Source organism: Talpa occidentalis, unplaced genomic scaffold (assembly GCF_014898055.3).
Source record: "Talpa occidentalis isolate TD23 unplaced genomic scaffold, MPIMG_talOcc4v2.1 talOcc4.15, whole genome shotgun sequence".
NCBI classification, from domain to species: domain Eukaryota; kingdom Metazoa; phylum Chordata; class Mammalia; order Eulipotyphla; family Talpidae; genus Talpa; species Talpa occidentalis.
The window spans coordinates 32,993,842-33,015,571 of record NW_023601543.1 but is presented as its reverse complement, the minus strand read 5'-3'; the positions used below and the strand labels follow the sequence as shown (position 1 = coordinate 33,015,571).

General features: G+C 36.8%; 2 protein-coding genes across 4 annotated transcripts in view; both read left to right on the top strand.

Moving 5' to 3' along the window:
* CENPI (centromere protein I) overlaps positions 1-18,793 on the top strand; it is a 38,323-nt gene extending 19,530 nt beyond the window's left edge. For all 3 annotated transcript variants that reach the window (XM_037512205.2, XM_054695646.1, XM_054695647.1), the window contains exons 14-21: positions 43-107; positions 3,742-3,836; positions 7,221-7,356; positions 8,149-8,273; positions 9,488-9,536; positions 9,661-9,879; positions 14,918-14,959; positions 16,151-18,793. In XM_037512205.2, coding sequence (XP_037368102.1) covers positions 43-107; positions 3,742-3,836; positions 7,221-7,356; positions 8,149-8,273; positions 9,488-9,536; positions 9,661-9,879; positions 14,918-14,959; positions 16,151-16,252 — 833 coding nt within the window. In that variant the 3' untranslated portion in view covers positions 16,253-18,793. The remainder of the gene's footprint in view (positions 1-42; positions 108-3,741; positions 3,837-7,220; positions 7,357-8,148; positions 8,274-9,487; positions 9,537-9,660; positions 9,880-14,917; positions 14,960-16,150) is intronic.
* Positions 18,794-19,256: 463 nt separating this feature from the next.
* On the top strand, positions 19,257-20,087 carry LOC119246626 (probable ribosome biogenesis protein RLP24). The gene has a single exon (XM_037512991.2). The coding sequence runs from the start codon at positions 19,525-19,527 to the stop codon at positions 20,029-20,031; it is 507 nt and encodes a 168-aa protein (XP_037368888.1). The 5' UTR covers positions 19,257-19,524; the 3' UTR covers positions 20,032-20,087.
* The last annotated feature ends 1,643 nt before the right edge of the window (positions 20,088-21,730 follow it).

The following is a 21,730-nucleotide window of genomic DNA, read 5'->3' as shown; positions in this document are numbered from 1 at the left end:
AACTAAATGGAGTTTGACTAATCTTTTTTTCTTAATTCCTAGAACTGAAACCACTTCTCTTTGACCACCTAGCACAGCTGTTCTTTACATCAACCATTTATTTCAAGGTGAATATAAAAACAACTGTTTTTCTTAGATACAGTAGGAAATTTTAGTCTATGATCAGTGGTACAGGGTTCCAAAGTCATGTTACAGTGGTAGTTTTCTAACCAGATTCTCTTGAACCTAGACTTTGAGGTACTGCAGTACTCAAATCAAAGTCCACGCATAGAGGTTTGACAATTGGCAATTTCACATAGTCCAACATAATATGTATATATGCATTTATATGTACACATATATATTTATTTCTAAGAGTGGGGAGTTGGAAGGGAAAGGGAGAGAAAAAGGGAAACAGAAAGTAGACCATGAACAGAACTCAGTGTAATATTCAGTATTTAATACTCAGATGAAAAGCAGGAGAGTCTACAAGAAAAATTTTTTAATAGGTCTAGAAAGAACCAGGAGAATAGTGCCAAGGAAACAGAATACAGCATATCAAGAAGGAGTGACAGAATGATGTTGCCAGAAATCTCAAGAAGGTCCAGAAAGATAAGGATCAAAAAGTTCCTTTTGGAATTGATAAGACAGAGGTTTTGGTTACCTTTATTTTATGAGCCATTTCATTGGAGTGTCGAGGTAGAAGCCAGTTATGGAAATTAAGGCGTTAATGAGAAGTGAGTTAAGACAATGAATATAGACTTACATTTCCAAAAGTTTGGCTAAAAAGAAGTGGTAGAGAGATTAGTGGGACTTTGAACCAAGGGAAGGTTGTATTTGGGAGGGGGGGTAGACTGGAAGGAACCAGTTGAGAAGAGGAAGAGGTTAAAATGGAGGAAAGATGGGGGATAATTGATGGTACAGGGTTTCAGAAGAAACATGAAGGTACATGAAGGCTTAAGATTAGGCAGAAGAATGGATGGGGAGGCACCACTTACATCTAAGACTGTGTGAAAAGGGTTATAGATAGGTTGATATGTAGATATTTGTGGAGTTGGAAGAAAGGGCAAGAAATTAAAATACCTCATGTCTAAAAATGTTAAATTTCTCAAAATAGGAAGCATGCTGTAGAGGATAGAATTGGGCAGGGGGCTTTGACAACCACTGAGGAAAATGGGAAGGAGCGAGGGGAGAGAAGGAGGGATTGTGGGAGAGAGAGAGGGAGAAAGGGGAGCACAGCTAGCTGATGGAAAACAAGTAAAAGGATTATCGATTTTTGTTAAGGACCTGGATGAAGTGGAAGACCATAAATTTAGAGTGGTGTCAGTCGGTATATTTGTTTTTTTTTTTTTAAAGATTGATTTATTTATTTATACAATCACTGGGTACAGTCAGAAGCGCGGGAGGGTGAGAGAATTCACCAGAGCCAGAGCAGGAAACAGAACAGGCAGACTGATGAAGTACACTGCTGAGGGGAGCAGCGGGTGGTAGGAGAGGTCTGAGCGCAATGTGGGACCCTCACCCAGTGGCCAGGGATCGAACCGGCACTGTAGAGGCTACGGGCAGCTTCGCAGCCCAGCACGCAACCGCTGCGCCACCAGAGGAGGCCCAGTCGGTATATTTGTGTGTGTTTTCAGCTCAGATGTAGGGACCAGAAAGTGAGCTATGAAATTGAATCAGTCAGGGTTTTACTGATTGAATGGAATGCAAGGAAGCTGTGCATGGCTGACAATAGTCTAGATTGGACGGTAAGACCAGGAGAAAGCTTACAAGCCTGAAAATTGAGGTTCAAAATGAAAGAATCAAGGGATTGAATGTCTCTCAAGCTGAGGAGCAAAAATAATTAGTTGTAGTTGAAGACGCGAGAAAATTGGAAGAATGGGAAGTCTTAACAAAGAAAGGAAAATAGTAGATTTCAATGGTGGCTCATTTCAAGTTATGACAAAGTCTAGTGTGTGGCTGGGGGAATGGGAACTAAGGTAGAGTGAAGATGGGTATTTTATTTGAGAGCAAGGAACTGTGAAGTTGAAGTGTTGGGTGGATTATCTACTTGGACGCGAAAAACTGAGGGTTGATGACAGACAGTGTGGTAAGGTCCTCATTGAAATTGGTTTTCAGGAGGTGAATAGCAGAGATGAGGAAAGATAAAAAATAAGGGGAGGGTAGTTGCACAGTGTAAACATCAAAGGGGAAAGGGATATTTTACACAAGGAAGGAGGAGTAATGGTTTGGAAATAGGGTTGAAGATAGGTAGCTTTTGTGTTGTGTTCAGAAAACGAAGAGAGACAAATTCATGAGAAAAACTGACTATAGCAAAGTACAATCTGAAATGGGCTCTTTGATCTTACAAGCAAATTCATCGAATGTTAGTAATAATTAAGCTAATGAGACTTTGTGACTCACAAAATATTTGTAATGTTCTAAAACAAGGCAGTTTTTTCCTCTGGCACCTGATTAAATAGAAGATCTATTTGATTTCTTTATAATATCTTTAAAGCTGATTCCCTTCTTAAAGGGAATTCATTATTGATTTTATATTTACCTTTTCAACGAAAAGGCTTGTATTCTGTTGCTATATCCCATGGAAAGAACAGACCTCTGGCTGCAGGAGGCAGGATTAGATATAGGGCAATGTCTTAATTACAGGTAGAGTAACTCAAAATGGGATAAAGGACCTTAAAAGGGAGTACATTTCCCAACAGAGTCAGTTAGATGTAGGTTTAGTTAACTGTCTACCAGGGATACTTATGTGGAGAAGGTTCATATGTATAATAGAAGGTTCATATGTACAATAGGTGTTTCTCAACCTTTTTTAAAACCCATGTCCCCTTCTCATAAACATAAAAATTTCATGTCTTCTCTTCATATGAGGATAGGGTGGGGGTAGAGTAGGTGGATGAGGGATTAAGGATTTTTGCTTTCAAGATATGACCTAGTACTGAATAACTTTTCAAATGTTAAATTCCCCAATTGACATCAAAATGGAAAATTGTTTTAGATGACTCCGGAATTACTGCCAACTCAAGCATATTTATAACCCAAATGCACAAGGTGTGAATTTCTAAAACATTAATTGAACTGTTCTGTGAAGTAGCAGTGAGAACCTTATCAGTGGAGGCACTCAAATTGTATGTAGGCCATTATTTATTAAGGATGTGTAAGAAAGCTTTTTTATATTAGGTTTTGGCATCACATGAGTTGCTTTCAAATTATTAGATGTGATTTATCCTCATAAATGCCCTGAGCACACTTTTGTCCAGACTATTTTTTTGTGTGTGAAAACTCAAGTTCTGAGAAAGACTAGAGTTGTTTTCCACAGTCACAGAAGATAAGATAACCACGAAAAAAAGGAATAAATTGTAGTTGTAGACACAAAGTAAAAAGGATGGGAAACCCTTTTATCTAGCAATTTCATGAGCGGAGACAGTTGGGAGGGTGATGCTGTATTATGATGTAATATATGTTGTAAATGAACCTAATTTGGAGCAACAAGAGTCTTTTCCTGGATGATAAGCTGGGGGCAGCCAGTCATGTAGAGGTGTATTTCTTATAGAGAAAATGGCAAAATAAACTTGTACTTGAATTCATTTGTCTCTTGGAGACTGGTGAGGTTGGAGCAGCAGCTTTTCAGTTTTCGATTGGAACCCGAGGTCATTTCGAAGGCCCCTTCCACCTCTAAGCCTCTGGCTTAGTCTGTTAGTTTTCAACACTATGATATGTCTGAATGATTTTACAAATAATTTTTTGTTCTTTCTCCCTTAGTGTAGTGTTCTTCAGAGTCTGAAGGAGCTACTGCAGAATTGGTTGTTGTGGCTTTCTATGGACACCAACATGAAGCCCATGATGAGCAGTCCCCTGTGAGTTATCTTCCAATCCTATACAAAAATGTTTGCATGTCGAGTTTAATAGTGTGGTGTGAGACCTAATAGTTTCTTGTAAATGCTTAGATGTATACTTTTCTGGAAAGATTTTCTTGTTACTTTTCACTTTTCTTCCCCACAATTTTTGTGAGGAAGGTTATTTCTTAAAGTTCTATTTTATAATTCAGAAAACATCCCTTAAGTCTCGAAGTGACTTGCGAGTGTTAAATATAGCAAAACATTGGAAAGGTGATATTAGAACTTGCAGCTATGGCTTCTATTTAGTTCAGCTCACTTTATAAAATGTATTCTTATATATGAAACCAATTCTTATGATGACTAGGTAAGTTTGTAATTTTGCTGTAGTTTTCTTATGTTTCTTTGATATATTTTGGTTATATACATTAATTTATTTTCACTTTGAACTAAAAACTATATTTCCATCATGTTGATTATTGTTAAATGTGTGATTTACTCTCAAGTGAAAGTGAAAGACTGAATTTCAAGGAACTGCCTAATTGGGTTGTTTTGACTCTTTCTACTTAAATCTTTGACTTTTTTATATTCTATCTATCATGTTATTTGCTCTGTGGCATAGAAAATTGCAAAAATAATCAAAAGTAGAGAAAATAGTGGGACCTTACTACCATGAACTCATCATCCAACTTCAGCAGTTAGCCACTCATGGTTACCTTTTTTTCCCATATGTAACATTCCTTGCTTTCCTTCTTTGTACTATATATTTTTTTAAGATTTATTTATGCATACATGAACTGGGGTATAAGCCAGAGGTGCAGGGGGTGAGAGGATTCACCAGAGACAGAGTGGGGAGCAGAACAGGCAGATCTACTGAAATATACTGCTGAGGGGAGCAATGGAAGCAACAGGAGATGTCTGCTGTGCCATGCGTGTTAGCTCCCTGGAGGGAGCTGCTGTGGCTGGTGATAGCTTGATAGCACTGTGTCTTTAACCCCTGCGCCACCAAGGAGGCCCCTGTACTAGATTATTTTTATGTAAAACCAAGGCATCATTTCATCTGTTAAACACAATACCAGCATAACAAAATGGATAGTTCTTAAATCTCCAAATATTTCATCAATATTCAAATTCCCTCTATTATCAACCACATCCTTACTTTGTAAGTATAAGTATCCCTTAGCTTCAATTGCATATAGCTGGTGATTAGTTTGGTTAAAAGATTAGCTCAGACCTCTTTTTCTCTATGTTCTTATCCCTATGGTGATCTCCTGCTTTAATAGGGGAGGATGGAATATAGAAGGTTTTGGGGAATAGTAGCCTAGAAGGTTGTTATTAATTTTTCATATTCATTATTGCAATGCTTCCATGTATCCTGTATATCTGATCATGTTTAGAAGGAAATGGAACATCTTGTAAAGCTATATGCTAGTCCCAAGTGTGGGCCTTGGACCAGCAGCATTAGCATAGCCTGGGAACTTGTAACAGATGCAAATTCTCATGCCCTGCCCTACAATGACTGAAGTAAGCTCTGGAGGGGGCACCCAGTAATCTATGTTTTAACAAATGCTTCCATAATTTTGGTGCAAATTAAAGTTTGAGAACCACTGTTATAAAGAAAGTCCATGTAAATGCTTAACCTCATGCACCTCAATTCTATTAATAATAGTATCTTTGCAGATGATAGTATAATTGCCAGCCAACTTACAATGTCTTAAAGACACTCCTGATTTAGGTATCTTACAATTTCTATATTTTCTTCTCCCAAATCCTTCTCCTTTTTTTTATTAGTGCCATAAGTTTTGAGGAGAGCATTTCTTTCTAAAATCTTAAATGGCTGTAGTAGTAGTAGGAAAATGCTTGTCACAATACTACTTGGCATTATATAATAATGGCATTGTATAATACAGTTCTTAAGTTCTCAATAACTCCTGTTTTAGAAATGTGAGTGTAATGCCATGTCTCCATCATATGACCATATGCCCTATGACTGTCAAGGAGTGAGTAAATTGTAGGTGTTGTAGATCACACAGAGGGAAAGGCAGGAAACCATTCTTAGTAGTGGGGCATTTTTAGTTGCATGGTGACTAGGCAGGGGGTACTACCATCATTTAGTAGGTAGGAGCCAGGGATGCTACATGTGCTTCAGGGGTGGGGTGGGATGGGGTGAGAGAGAGGCAATCCTGAACAGCAAATTATTTCATCCACAATGCTAGTAGTGTCCTGTGGAGAAACACTTCAAAAGAGACTTCTGAGCAATCACATTATTTCAAAATATTTTGCATGTATTTGCCAAGTGCTGCCAAAATTCATAGTTAAAATACAGTTTTGCACATAGCTGGTGTTCTCTACAGATGCCCACCTATTTGAATGGTTTAATTCTTCCCTGCCTGACCTTGCACTGAACCAGTGTGGTGGTGGCTAATGGTAGAGTCACTATCATCCCTCAAGCTTTAAGGCTGCATACTATTCCTCATCCTTGTTCATTACTACTGACTACTTTGATCAGGAGGCATTTCCCAAAGTCATTTTAATATTTATCCTTTAAGCCACTGTGTGAATTGTTTGGGATTAAATTCTCAATTTTTCTAGTTTATGTTGTCATTTTGTCCATTTTCAGATTTTATTCTGAAGTTTTCATGTCACTTGCCACAAACGCTTTGATCCTGTTAACTTGTTAATGGAATACACATTTTTCTAGTGTTTTTTTTTTTTTTTTTTTTTTTTTTAAAGATTTATTTATTTATTTATACAAGCACTGGGTACAGTCAGAAGCGCGGGAGGGTGAGAGAATCCACCAGAGCCAGAGCGGGGAGCAGAGCAGGCAGAACGACCGAAGTACACTGCTGAGGGGAGCAGCGGGCGGCAGGAGAGGTCTGCGCGCCATGTGGGACCCTCCTCCGGTGGCCGGGGAGCAGCCGGGGATCGAGCCGGCGGTGCAAGGCTGCGGGCAGCTTGGCAATCCCACGCTCAACCGCTGCGCCACCAGGGAGGCCCAAGTGTTTTTTTTTTTTTAATGTCTTTCACGCAAGGATTCCCATTATTGAGGAGTGTTAGAGTTCAACATTTATCCATTACTAGAAACTTAACTTGCTGACTGTTTTGGTCTCTGGACATTGGCAAAATCTTTAGCCTGTCTGGAACTTAATCCTTTGTTTCTCTGATATTTATTAGTAAAGTCCGTTTGCTGAGGATGTTCTGTGAATGGAACTAATGGTTCCCTAAAGGGCTAAGTGTGGTTTTATGATTAAACATTGTGGTTTGAAAAAGTGACTTACATGTTGGAGCACTGATAGTTTTCTGAAATTCCTAACAGTGTTTTCCTAACATATTATCCAGCTTTAGCTTGGAAATTGTGAAGACTTTTGTTAATATGGTTCTAAACATCATGGTTTCTTATTGCAGAGAAACAACTTTAGGTGGCTCAATGAATTCCGTGTCTGAACTGATTCACTATGTGGGGTGGCTGTCCGCGATTGCAATGCGCTTGGAAAGCAACAGTACTTTCTTGCTACACTTTATTTTGGATTTCTATGAGAAGGTAGTGCACATTCCATTTTCCCTACTTGGCTTTTAGTGATGACTGTCCATTTTACTGGCTTATTGTTTAAATATTTTTACAATCACTAAGTTGGGCGGTGACCTTATTAGCATAATTGAAATAAGCTACACATTTTGAAGTTAATGATTGTATTCTCACCTGAATTACTGACTTACAGAAATAGAGGATTAACTTTCATCAAACACTCTTTTTGGTCCAGGTTCCACTTTAATAGACATTCCCCTGCATAATGCTCATCCCTGGCAAAAAAATCTAGAAATGCCTTCTTATTTCATCAGCTTTCCACTCCCACTTTTCAAATGCCTTATTTCTCCCAGTACCTATGATTCTAGCCCTTTTGTTTTATAGTATTTTATAGTTTTATGAACTAATCTTAGCTTTCCTGGATTCCTCCCTTCAGTAGTACCTATTTCCTTATATTTGCTTAGATGTGTTTTCTGTCATTTTCTAGGTTGACAGTCTAACATTTATGAAAAAATCAGTATACTTAGGGGAGTTACAAACTCCCTTTCTCCCCAACTCTTAGATCCCTCCCCAGAAAAAAACAAAAGATTTTAATAGTGGTCTTCTGAAACTAATCATCTGTGGTAAGGTTGATATTTGGTGTAGTGTACTTTAGCAGGCGTGTGGCTGCCTATTCTATTATGAATCAGGCAGGTCCATACCTAATGTCATAGTATTGCTTATTCTATGCTGATGATTCTTTGGATAAATATGGTTGAGGGGCTCTGGGTATAATTTATATACTGATGTTATCATTCTTCCCAAAAGGTATGTGACATATATGTAAATTATAACCTTCCATTAGTGGTGTTGTTTCCTCCTGGGATCTTCTATCCTGCACTGCTCAGCCTGGATTCTAGTATCCTGAACCAACTCTGTTATATTATGCACAGGTACAGCTCTTTTACTGTCTTGTGAATTAGTACCTCATAAGTCTAGCTTCATTTTTAACTATAATAAAATAATTTTTCATTTTCTGCCACAGCCTATGGAAACAGGAAATAAGACTTTCCTTTGGGGAAGACCTTCCAGTAATGGACTATTTCACCTGTTATTTTTAATGTCACTGTGGAGAATATAGATTTAAAAAAATTCACAGTTATTTTTAATATGTCACTGTGGAGAATATAGTTTTAAAAAAATTCACAGTTAAGGATATTTTGTGCAGTGGTACTGCACAGCTCAGCATTATTAATTCTCATTGCGGTGTCTTAAGGAAAAACTACCCATTGCTAACAACTGGCTTAGGTCTATGTAACTTCTCTGGTAAAAAGAGAACATTTTCTGGGAGATAATAGAGGCTATTGCCAATTATAAGAAGCTGTAAATATCATTTCTGATCCCCTCTAGTTTTTTCACTTATGGACTGAATTGCTATTTTCAGTCCATAAAAATAAAAACTTTTTATTTATGCATATAAAAACTGGGGTGTAGGCCAGAGGTGTGGGTATGTGTGTGAGAGGACACAGAGTGGGGAGCAGAACAGGCGAATGTACTGTAATACACTGCTGAGGGAAGCAGCGGGCGAGACAGGAGAGGTCTGCTGTGCCATGTGGGTCAGCTCATGCCACAGTGGCTGGCCATAGCTTGATAGTGCTGATAATTTAACCTCTGTGACACCAGAGAGGCCCAAATATAAACTCTTTAGGCATAACTCGTAAGACTACACCAAAACAAATTAGTTAATAGTCCTCAGATGAAAAAAATTATATTTATAAAATTTTTCTTCCTCCTTTCTACTGCATCTTTTTTCCACATTAGGAAAATAGGCTCTGTATCAGTGACTGACTGCTTTTGAGATGCTGTTAAATTTTTAATATTGAAACATTAAAAGCATTTCCTTTATTGCTTTTTTTAATTGAAGTATAATTTACTTGTAGTCAAATGCATATCTTAAATGTATAACTCAGTTTTGAGCCTTTATTAATTTTTATTCTTTGAGGGCAATATACCATGAAAGAATAAAATCCTTAACTAGACAGCTGGATATTTGTATATGTACACATCTACATATATTTACATTTAAAATATATACATTTTTGTTTATGTTTACATTTAAAAAAGCATTTAAAGTTAAAAGTTTGATTCTGTTTGTTCTCCCCATTAGGTATCGTGAAAATTTGACCGCTGCAAAGAAAAATGAGTTGGTGCCAAAGGTACGGATGATAAAACTGTGTTAAATCACCTTGTTTAAAAATTGAGTATAGATATAGATGACCTATTGGGAATAGAAAGGAAAGGGAGAATAGGCAATAATTACAATTTTTTTCTTTCTAATAGACAAAATCAGAGTTCAATTTCAGCAGCAAGACCTATCAAGAATTTAATCAGTATTTGACAGCTATGGTTGGTTGCCTATGGACATCCAGACCCTTCCAGAAAGGAATATATATCGACCCCGAAATCTTAGAAAAAGCTGGAGTAGCAGAGTATAACAACAGTTTGAATTTAGTCTATCATCCTGCTCTACTGAGTTATGCTGTTTCCTTTCTGCTACAGGTAAGAGTATTTAAAGGATTTTTAGATTTTATATAAGAGTACTGTGACAGCAGAAACAGAAAATATCATAAATTTAGCATGTCAGAATTATGTGATGCATGCAGTCATTTCTTTTGGAGTATCTACTAAATTTTGGGCACTGTGCTAGACTCTGGGGATACAAAGTTAAGTAAGTCTCCACTCTTCCCCAAACTTGGACTTGTAGCAGAGACACACTTGTGAACAAATGAAAATAGTCCAGTGTGGAGAAATGAGAAAAGGTACAGTTGTGAGAGTTGGGAGAGTAACTGTTAGGTCAGTTCTGCTTGGGTAGAGATGGTGCCAGGTTAAAAAAAAGGCTGCAGAGTGGACACTCATAAAATCTTGACACGATGGGAAATGTAAGGTAGATGATACTATAATTTGAGTTGAAGACTGCTGGTTTAATGGATTGATATCAATAAGCAAGCGCAGGAGTAAGGGTGGGGTTATGTTCTTCTCAGGGCTTTATCTTCAGCCCTATTATTTTCTACCTTATCAGCGACTTGGGAAAGATCTCAAATGGCATGCTTATCAGGTGTGTGAATAACACAGCAGAATGGAGTTACAAATACACTGGTAGAACCCACATTCAGGTTCCCTTAATAAGCCAGAACATCAAGAAATCTAACAAAATGAAAAAAGACATACAGAATGGCAGCGATATTCACTGAGCAAATGTTCCATATATGTATGCAGTAAACCAGGCACTGTGATGAACAAGACACATCTGGAGCTTCCAGTTTAGTCTTTTGTTTCCCTTACCATTGTAGTCTGGTTCCCCAAAATATCACTGAAGCCAATGCCGTAGATTGTTTTGACTATGTCTTCTTCTATGTACTTTATGATTTCAGGTCATATACCCAAGTCTTTAATACATAAGATGGTTAATTTTATTTCACATTAATTTCACCTCAATAGAAAAAGATTTTTAAAAATTATCTGGTGGTAGATACTAGTGTATGGCAAGTAGGAGAAACGTGGTTAGCTGGAGTTGATAATTGTTGGCTCTCGAAGATTCAGAGGTTCGCTATACTATTCCCTCTTTTGTGTGTGTTTGTAATTTTCATTTTTAAAAAGCTGTTTAAAATAACCTGCCCAACTGTGTTCTCTGGTTATTCATTTCCCCTACCCCAAAGCAACCACTTTAGAATTTCTTAAATATCCTTCCAGAGACATACTGTGTAAATAATCTTTTTCAACGCTTTACACTATACACACATTTAAGCCTCTTGATTTCTTTAACATCTTGGCTTTTATTTCATCCTTGTATTTAAAAGATAGCCTTTTTCTTTTTTGATGTCTATAGCATTCCATTGTATGGATCTAATATAAGTTCAGCATTTAACATAGGTTGAGAGCATTAAGTTGTTTCTAATCATGTTATTAAATTATATTCTAATGAATGTTCTCAACTATATAATTTCATACATAAGCAAGTATGTCTGTTGGATAATACTGCTCAAAGTAGAATTGCTTTCAAGGAGTATAGCTTTTTAATTTTGTTAGGTATTGTCATACTGCTTTCAGTAGAAGTTAGACAAATTTACATTCCCACTAACAATAAATAGGTGTCCATTTTTCCATATTCTGTCAAGACAGCTGCATCCAATTCTTATTTAGAAAGTATGCAGTGACTCACTGATAGAATTGATTTTTATAAGTCAATTCTTTTTTTTGTCTCAGAAAGAGAATATTTTAAGAGTCTAGTGAATGTTACAATTTGGACATAGGTAAGCAAACCTGTTTTGGAGGATCAGGCATTGATATATTCTTTTGAATCAGAAAATGGTTTTTTAAATGTTTGAGGAAAGTTGACTCTGAAAGGTTAAATTCTAAGAGCATAGAACACATTTGGAAACTGTGAGGCTAGCATTTTTATAATTGATGGTGTCCCTATATGGTTCTGAAAATACATAGGCGTTAATGTCAATCTTTGCTTTAAAAGAATGCCTTTTGAACCCTTGTCACCTACTAACTTCTCACTCTCTAAGAATCTTACCGTTGAGGTAGTAAAAATAAATGCTATAGACTTTGAAACCATGGTTGCATGATTTAATTTAATTAAACTGAATTCACATCAATATTTCATATTAGCCAAAATTTTAGAGAAAATTTGGTAAATTTAACTAGGCATATCAAGTATCAAAGAGCTAAACTTACTGAGTTGAAATATGTTGAACATTCTTAGAGCCTACAATTCAGGGAATTCAGAAACTATGTTTTCTTTCATAAATTACCTTTGAATTAATAACTAGTTATGTCTTGGCTTATTCTTTCAACAAATATTTGGTGTATACTCTGCTTTTGGCACTGGGAATAAAACAGTGTTTAAGAAGATAGATACCATCTCTGTCCAAATGGATTTTATTCTAATAAGAGGAAACAATAAATAAGTTAATAAATAGACATGATAATTTAAAATTTTGAGAACTATGAAGGACAAAAAGGGTGAGGTGGGAGAGAGTGGGTACTTGTCTGGGTGAATGATAAGGAAAGCATTTCTGAGGAAGTGACATTTGATCTGAGATGTTTTTCTAACGAGAATAATCCAGCCTAGGAACAGTTGGAATAACATTCCAGGGTGTGGGAATAGTGTAACAGCTCAGGGGTTCAAAGGAACAGCAACAACAACAAAAAAAGCAGTTGCGTAGAACATAAGAAACCTAAGAGAGAATGAAATGAAATGTTAGACAAACATGGCCATCTAGCTTACAGGTCTCTTAGGAGTGCAGTGATAAACAATTGAAAGATTTTTAAGTCGAGTTGTAGTATGGTTTGAGTTGATGCTTAATAAAGTTATTTTAGGTTTTTTTTTGTGGAGGATATAGTTAAAAGTGGAGGCCCGAATGGAGGCAGGAGCACCAATAGGAAGCTATTGTTATAGTCTCAACGAGAGAGAGATTGAAAGTGATTTGTATACAAGTGGCAATAGTGGAGAAGAAGTGGACTGATTTGAGATACATTGCAGAAGTAGAACAGACTGGACTTGATGGCTTGATTAGAAGGAGGAATAATAGAAAATAGGGACACCTGGGGTTTTTTGAATTGAGCAACTGGGTTGATAGTGGCTTAGTCATTTTTAAGAGGAGTACTGATAAAAGAATAGGAGAGGTTTCTGGGGCATTTTGGGAGAGCAATATTTATTTATTTTTTTTAATTTATGCATACAAGAACTGGAGTACAGGCCAGAGGTGTGGGAGGTGAGAGGATTCACCAGAGACAGAGCAGGGAACAGAACAGGTGGATTGACTGAAATACACTGCTGAGGGGAGCAGCAAGCAAGTCAGGAGAGGTCTGCTGTGCACATGTGGGTCACCTCCCTGGCCGGGGATCGAACTCATGCTGCATTGGGAGAGCAATATTTAAATCTGAGATGCCTGTTGACATCCAAGAAGAAATGTAGCTAGGCAGTTTGAAATAGGTACTTACAGCTGAGGAGAGCGGTTGAAACTAGAGAAATAAATGTGGAATCCATCAGCATGTATTATATTGTATCAGCTCCAGAGGCACAAATTTTTCACTTAAGTTGTCATAGATCAAGATCCATCTGTGATCAATGTCAGCTGGGTAGCAGTCATGATGGAGCTGTCATTTGCCATTTGAGTGTGCGGAGGCCTTGCAGAATAGATGCCAGCAGCTTAGGGGTGGGGGAATTTGAAACAATGTTGGGACATTGAACCACACACATTATGAACTTTCCTTGAATGAAATAGGAACCAAAGAGAGGGTGCTTTATGTATGTGCGACCGCAGCACCAGTAGCTTTTAGTTCTTTTAAGGAATCCAGTATCATCAACACTCTGGCACAGAGGATGATACTGGGTGAAAAATAGATAACAACCCTTGAGTAGAAAAGCAATTTAGAAGAGCTGGATCCCGCATGTGAAGTTTTAAAAATCCCTTCACCAATGTTTAAAAATTTTGTTGAAATAACATTTGTTTGTAACATTATGTTTCAGGTGTATAGCATTATGTTTGACATCTATATATAGTACATTATGATTACCACTGAAAGTCTAGTTCCCATCTATCACCACACAAATGATCCCCTTTACTCATTTTGCTCACCTACCATCCCCCTGCCCCTCTGGTGACCACCATTCTGTTCTCAGAATCTAAGAGTTTGTTTTGTTTTGTTTTGCTTTTTTGCTTTGTTTCCTTATCTTCCACATATGAGTAAAATCATACGGTAATTGTCATTCTCTGACTTACTTCACTTAACATAAAATGCTCTAGGCCCATCCATGTTGTAGCAAATGGCAAGATTTCATTTCTTTCTTTATAACTGAGTAGTATTCTGTGTACATATTTGTGATATTTGGCTATCACAAATTAGTTTTGTTTACATTTACCACTTACACATTTATAAAAATGATACATAATAAACGTGTATTACATGTATACATACATGTAGGTAAAACTCAGTCATTATAAAATAAAAATTCTAAGTGTTAAAAAGGCATTGTGTTATATGTAGTTTAATGGGTAGAGTTTTCTCTTAGGATATATAAAATTATTAGTTCTTAAAACTTGTGGCTTTCCAATGAAGTACAATTAGGTGATTACTTAAATCTAGGGAATAAATAGGGTCTAGGTAGGAGTTTTTATAAAGAATAAAGATTTTCATGGAATTTGCTATGAATGCAGACTGCCTCACCAGACTTCCTCTTCATCCTTCCAGAGTCAATGTGGGTATCATGTTCCTCAGAAAAAGCCTTTTCTAACACCCTCCAACTCCGCTCCAGCGACTGAGTACAGAATAAAAGAAAATAGGGCATAGATTCGCTAAATGGTACTCACTTTAGCCACTGTAATTTTATTTTCCTTCTGTTAGTGCTTCTAGGGAGGAATATGGAAGGCTATAGTAAGTGTTTATTCATAAAGAATCCAAGAATGATGGTAGGAATAGAATATATTAGATGAATCAGACAGTATAAAACCATCTTAATTTTCTGGTCATTTCTACTAACCAAATATTTCCATCCTCTATCTCCCCAATTCCTTTTCTTTTCCCTAAGGAATGGCCAGATAAAAGGACAATAAACATGAGCTCTATTCAGGTAAGTAAACTTACTTTTACCATGTTCAGAGATGGTATCTCATCAAAAGAATTGATACCTTTACTTTTACCCATATCTTAAGTTTGTTGCCTTTCCAACCTCAAAGTGAAGTATTTATATTTTGAATTCATTCCAGTGACTGATATGTGAATTTATTGGCACACATCCTTTACAGTATTCTCTAAGGAATACTATTCATAGTTTCACTCTTGATGTTTTGATCATGCATCATCTCCTTTTATTTGTTTTGCATTGTCTTGTTTTATAGTACAGGTGCCTGTATACAACATGTGACTGTAATGAGACTGACTTAACAAAACTCAGCACAATTGTACCATTATAATTAAAAAATCCATGCTATGTGCATATTTAATATAAGCAGTAATATAGCAATGTCTGCTGTTCTCTTATCTATCTTAGATGTTAAATTCCTAGTGTGGGAATGATGGCCCACTTCTGTCTCATAGTGCTTTGTTCAGTGAAGAGTTAATTTTTTTTTTTTTTTTGTCTTTCAAAGCTTTACTTAAAGGCCAAATTTTTAAATTTTTTTTATTTTTTACATCATTGCTCATTTTTAAACAATATTTGCTTACCCCCACCCCCTCAGGTGAAATCCCCATAGAACTTCCTTCCCCAATGAACCCGTGCACCATCACCTCAGTCCCCTGTTCTCCTCCCTCCCTCCCTCCCTCTGATCCCTCTCCCTCCTCCTCCCCTGCAGTATGTCTGTGATTTATAATTGTCTGGTATATATACACAGTGAAATATTATTCAGCAATCAAAAAAGATAAACTCATGCCATTTGCAGCAACGTGGATGGGCTAGAAGGAATTATGCTCAGTGAAATAAGCCAGAAGGATAAAGAAAAATATTGGATGGTTTCCCTTATAGCAGGAATATAGTGGAACCAAATAAGACATCAGTGTAAAAAATAATAATAGTACAAAACACAATGAAGAGTTAATATTTTTGCCAATATAATAAAAGGAATGTTCAGCCCTTGAATATTGGCTCCTTTCTGGTTTAAATGTTACTTAATGACTGAGTCCCAGTTTTGCACCTGGCCCCTCTAAGCTAACTCTTGATGTGTGTCTCCAGGTCACTGGACCCTTCTCCTAGATAAAGAAGAGGAAGTAGAGAATAAACATAGTAAATATTCAATAAGTAATTTCCCCTTTTTTGTGCCTACAGGGAAAGAAATGGAACTGGTATTTGGACTATTTATTTTCAGAGGGATTTCAAGGCTTAAAACTTTTCATAAAAAGTAGTATTCATCGTTCTTCTGCCCCCTGATCAGAGTGCATCAGCCATGTGACCAACAGTATATGAATGACAAATGACAAACAAACTGAGCATACAGGACTAAATTCCTTCCTCATTGCTGGAGAAGCCAAATGGTTCCACTTCAGTTTCCGTTGTTTTTTTTTTTTTTTTTTTTTTTTATACAATGGACTACTCTCCTCAGGGAGTACTTAGATGGCCTTCTATCTATGGCTTCCAGAGATCTTTGGTGTGGCTAATTTTATTTTTCAGGACCGACATTTTTTAACCGACTAGTGGACTTCATCATCAGGCTCTACTTTCCATCAAATTATATATAAAGAGACATCTGTTCTAGGATTTCTCTCATTGTATGGTCTCTAAGCTGCATTGACGCAAGCAGGCAGGTAACATACAGCAGCACTTAAGCCTTAGACATACTCATTCAAAATGCTCTGCTGCCTCCATGAAATCTCTATGGATAGTGCCATTTTTCTTTCTGAATAACAGCACCAGCACCAAGTTAACAGCATGCACTTCTGACTCTAAAAGCTGGTTCTGAGTAGTTGGTGGCTCCCTGGAACCTTCGCTAGTACAATTTGTGAAAGAACAAAGGGGAGAGGATTGTGGGATAGTCAAAATATTTATTTCATTTCAATTTCATGAAACTGCTCTATTGTGTGTGTGTGTATCCCATTTTTAAGTGTTCAGGCCCAAATTAACTACAACTTTTCTTTCAGGGGTAATTCAGAAGATTAAAAAAAAATTATGATAGCTAGAATAGCTTGCTGAGAATTTCCTCTAAATTTTGCTTCAGCACTACTGAATGACTCTTCCCCTTTTAAATAAAATTCATATCATTTGAGAGAAATCAAGCTTAATTTTATTTTGAAGGTCACATTCTTGAGCCTTTTTTCTTTTGAAACAAAACAAGACCCTAAACTAAATTGTTTGATAGTATTCAGACTAGAAATTCCATCTATTTATTCAAATCATGTTTATTGAGCTTACTATGTGCCAGGTATTTTATGTGCTGGTTATATAGCTGTGACCAATACAGTGTACTTCTTTTGTGGAATTTACTACACTGCATTAGCGAATACAGACAGCAAAAGTGTAAACAAATATATATCAGGTGTTACAAAGAAAAGGCAAGGACTAGGGACAAAATGTTGAGAGGGTTGCTTCTTTAGATAAAGTGGTTAAGGAAAGCTATGTGACTGACATGTGCAGAGGCCCTACTGAAATGAATGTACCAGTCATTTGAATATTTAGGGAAAGAATGTATTGGGCAGAGGTAAAGCAAGTGAAAAGGCTTTAAAAAAGTTAACTTATTTGACAAGTTTGAGTAATAGACAGCCAGTAAGTTTACAAGATAGTGATTAAGGGAGAAGAATGGTAAGAATTAAAATGGGGGAAAAGTCAAAGAAAGAGTAGTTCATAAAGATCCTATTCCTGATATGGCTCTGTAATAGGAAGCATTGGGAACAGAGGAATGACATAATTGGGCTTACATGTTTGGAGCTGCAGTGTGAAGTTTAGACAGAAGAAGATGGAGAGTGAAAGCAGAGGGACCAGTTAGGTTATTACAGTGTTCTAGCCAAGAGTCTTAGACTACAGTGTGATGGATGATAGGGAAGTGGTTAGATAGTGGTGCATTCAGGCTCTGTTTTAAAGATAGAGAAGGTGGGATCTGCCATTAGTTTGCGTTAGAAGTAAAGGAGAGGAGTAAAGGATGATTCCCAGGTTTTTGAGCAACTGGGTAAATTCTGGGATGCAGAGATGAGGTGTAGTGGAGGAGGAGCAGATTTAGAGGAATGTGATATCAGGAGGGGTGTTTTTGCCACATTAGATGGAGATGCTGAACAGGCAGGTAGATATTCAAGTCTAGGGATCAAGGTACAAATTGGAACTGGACAAATTAATTTGGGAGTCATTAGTGAATAGCTATAACGTTGGATGAGATCACTTAGTGCAGCTAAGGAAAGATGGCAAAAGGCAGCCTGGGGGTATGCCAAGGTTAAAAAGTAGAAGATATGGGGAGGAGCCAGCAAGGGATCCAGAAGAACCCACCAACTGAGCTAGAAGCAAAATTGGGAGACTGGTGTGCTGCAAGTCAAGTGAATAAAGTGATTCAAAAAGGAGGGTGTCTCATGGTGTGGAATATTGCCTGCATATATCTGGAGAAAGAAGCTTTAGCTGTTTTGAAGTAATTATAATAGCTTCCTCAGTAGGTGACCATTCTCATAAGAGCTCTCTCTTGTTTTCACATTTGTACGCCAGATAACTCTGCTTATTTTTCAGAATGTGATATTTTGATCCTTAAGTTCATGTGGAACTTTCAATTGTGAGAAGGGATTTGATAGTTTCTCATGCAATTTTTCATGAAATTTGACCCCTAACAATCTTCAGGTCATTGAAGAAGCTTTTCTATATTTAAGTTGAGCTTCCAGGAGAAAACAAATTATCCCCTTACGTTTGTCTTTTCGCTCAATAATGATTCCCTGGATACCTTTTTGCCTATTTTCTTATTAATCAGTTTGTAATTCAATTAAGATTAGATATATGGCTATGCAAATAAGCCAAATCTAGTTATTTGGAATATCTTTTTTAAAAAAGGTTCTTTTTAAAAGAAAAACAGTATTTAAATAAGAATAGCTTTTTTGCTTTAGTGCAAAAGATGTTTGAAAAAAATAGAAAATTTGTTTTATTATCCCATTTGTACAAAAAATATTTACTAAGTATTTGTGAAAAATTGTTGATTTTCTAAATATTGATTTAGTGTTCAATAGTAAAATTGAATTATTAGATTTCTAACATTCAGTTTTTCCTTTTTTAATCTCAACTGCTCCTTTTGGTCTTAAGGGCAATCTGGAAAGAAATATAGGTAAGTTTATTGTGTTTCACATGGTTTTTAATGTAGAAATTTCTCTCTTTATATCAGATGCTTTTTATGTCACAAAATGTTTTACTGGAAAGAAAAAAAAATCCTGAAATTGGTATATTTGAATTGATACTACTTTTGATTGATACTACTTTTCACTTCATTTAAATTATTAGATTTTTTAATGTTGTTGGCCTATATTTTATCACATAAAAATTCTATTTCTAATAAAGGTGGATGCTACGGACTGAATGTTTGTGTTATCGCAAATTTCTATGTTTGAAGTCCTAACTCCCAATATGACGGTATGGTTCTCTTTGTTTGAAATATCCACAACAGGCAACTCTATTAATACAAAGATAGAAAATAGCTCTCAAGTTCGCTCGGCGTTTGGGTTGGTGGTACCCACGCGGGGTTCAACATGCGTATCGAGAAGTATTATTTCCGAGAAGTAATATTTCTGTCAGAGCCTATCTACCCCAGCCACGGCATGATGTTCGTCCGCAACGACTGCAAGGTATTCAGATTCTGTAAACCCAAGTGTCATAAAAACTTTAAAAAGAAGAGCAATCCTAGGGAAGTTAGGTGGAGGAAAGTATTCCGGAAAGCAGCTGGTAAAGAGCTTACAGTGGATAATTCATTTGAATTTGAAAAACGTAGAAATGAACCTGTCAAATACCAGCGAGAGCTGTGGAATGAAACTATTGATGCAATGAAGAGAGTTGAAGAGATCAAACAGAAATGCCAAGCTAAATTTATAATGAACAGGTTAAAGAAAAATAAAAAACTACAGAAAGTTCAGGACATCAAAGAAGTCAAGCAAAACATCCATCTTATCCGAGCCCCTCTTGCAGGTAAAGGAAAGCAGCTGGAAGAAAAAATGGTGCAGAAATTACAAGAAGATGTGGACATGGAAGATGCTTCTTAAAAACCTTACTGAAGCATTTTTCAAAAGTGCATTTGAGGGCCTCCCCGGTGGCGCAGCGGTTGAGCGCTGGGTTGCGAAGCTGCCCGCGGCCTCTGCGGCGCTGGTTCGATCCCCGGCTGCTCCCCGGCCACCGGAGGAAGATCCCACATGGTGCGCAGACCCCTCCTGCCACCCGCTGCTCCCCTCAGCAGTGTACTTCAGCCCTTCTGCCTGCTCTGCTCCCCGCTCTGGCTCTAGTGAATTCTCTCACCCTCCCGCGCTTCTGACTGTACCCAGTGCATGTATAAACAAAACAAACAAATATAATAAATAAATAAATAAATAAACATGTCTCTATTAAAAAAAAAAAAAAGTGCATTTGAAAACCTCCTTTGGAGACTTAAAATTTATAAATTATTGATTTATTTTTTATGGTCACTCAAATGAAAGGTGATTAAAAATACACCTACATTGCTATCTGGAAAACATCAGTTATGAATTCTATACTCATCTCACTGTTAATCCTTCTCTGATAAATATTCTCATGTAATCATGAAAATTCATTTTGAGATTACAGAAGTGAATTGTGGATGGACATGCCATTTGTATAACAGCACTAGCAGCATTTGTGTAATAATTGATGACAAAAATTTCATGGCTAGTGATGTGCAAAAATAAAATTTTCTTGGCAGTAAAAAAAAAAAAAAAAGTAGTGAAATGGTTGTCTAGGGCTAATGGAGCTCGGGTGGCAGATACGGGGGAATAGTAGAGACTGAAATTTTGTGTCCCTCAAAATAAATACCAATGTGATGGTATTCAGAGGAGGGAGGGTGATTAAGTGATAAGATTGGAGCCCTTATGAACAGGATTTGTGCCCTTATAAAAGATCCCAAAGATCTCTCTTGTCTCTTTCATCAGGTGAGATTATACAAGATGTCCGTGAATCAAGGAACTGACTCTCACCAGGCACTGAATCTTCCAGCCCCTTAATCTTGCACTACCAGCCTCCAAAACTGAGATAAATTTCTGCTGTTTGTAAGCCACCCAGTCTATGGTATCATAACAGCCCCCAAAAAAACAAAGACAGGGCAGGGAGTGATTGTTAATGGGTGTAAGGTTTCTTCTTTGAAATACAAGTGCTCTAACTCTTTAAATACAAGAAAAACCACGGAATGTTATGTGTTCTGTAGATGCATTTTATGTAAATTATCAAGAAGCTATCTTAAAATAAAAAATAAAGGAAAAGTAGGGCAATAATTTCAATCAGGCTTGAAAATTCCCTGAGCAGACAGAATCTGGTTAGTCATACAAACAAAACTTAATTTATTTTATGAGGCTAGCTTGTCCTGGGTCATCTTATTTATGCTTCTGGAAATCATAAGCAAAACAAACTGTTTCCCAAGGTTTATATGGGATAACCACTGGCCAATCCCCTGTCATTTAAGAAAATTCCAATATTATAACCAAACACAGTGAAGAAGAAATAGTCACTGCCTTCTCACTATATAAACTGCTTTATAACAATACACCTCTGAACCTCATTCCATGTTTTAGGTTGAATCTTCCAGTTTGCAAACTATATTTTTGGTGTATGCACAATAAACTTTTACTAATTACTTCTTCAATGATTCATTGGTTTTACTTAGACTATTTCTGAACTTTTGACAGCTGTTTAAAAAAACTTGTCAGGACTATTTCAAATCCTGTTTTGGAAAAGGAT

Bases quoted from the DNA above. Each gene is read 5' to 3' on its own strand.
- LOC119246626 (XM_037512991.2), top strand. From the start codon at position 19,525: ATGCGTATCGAGAAGTATTATTTCCGAGAAGTAATATTTCTGTCAGAG.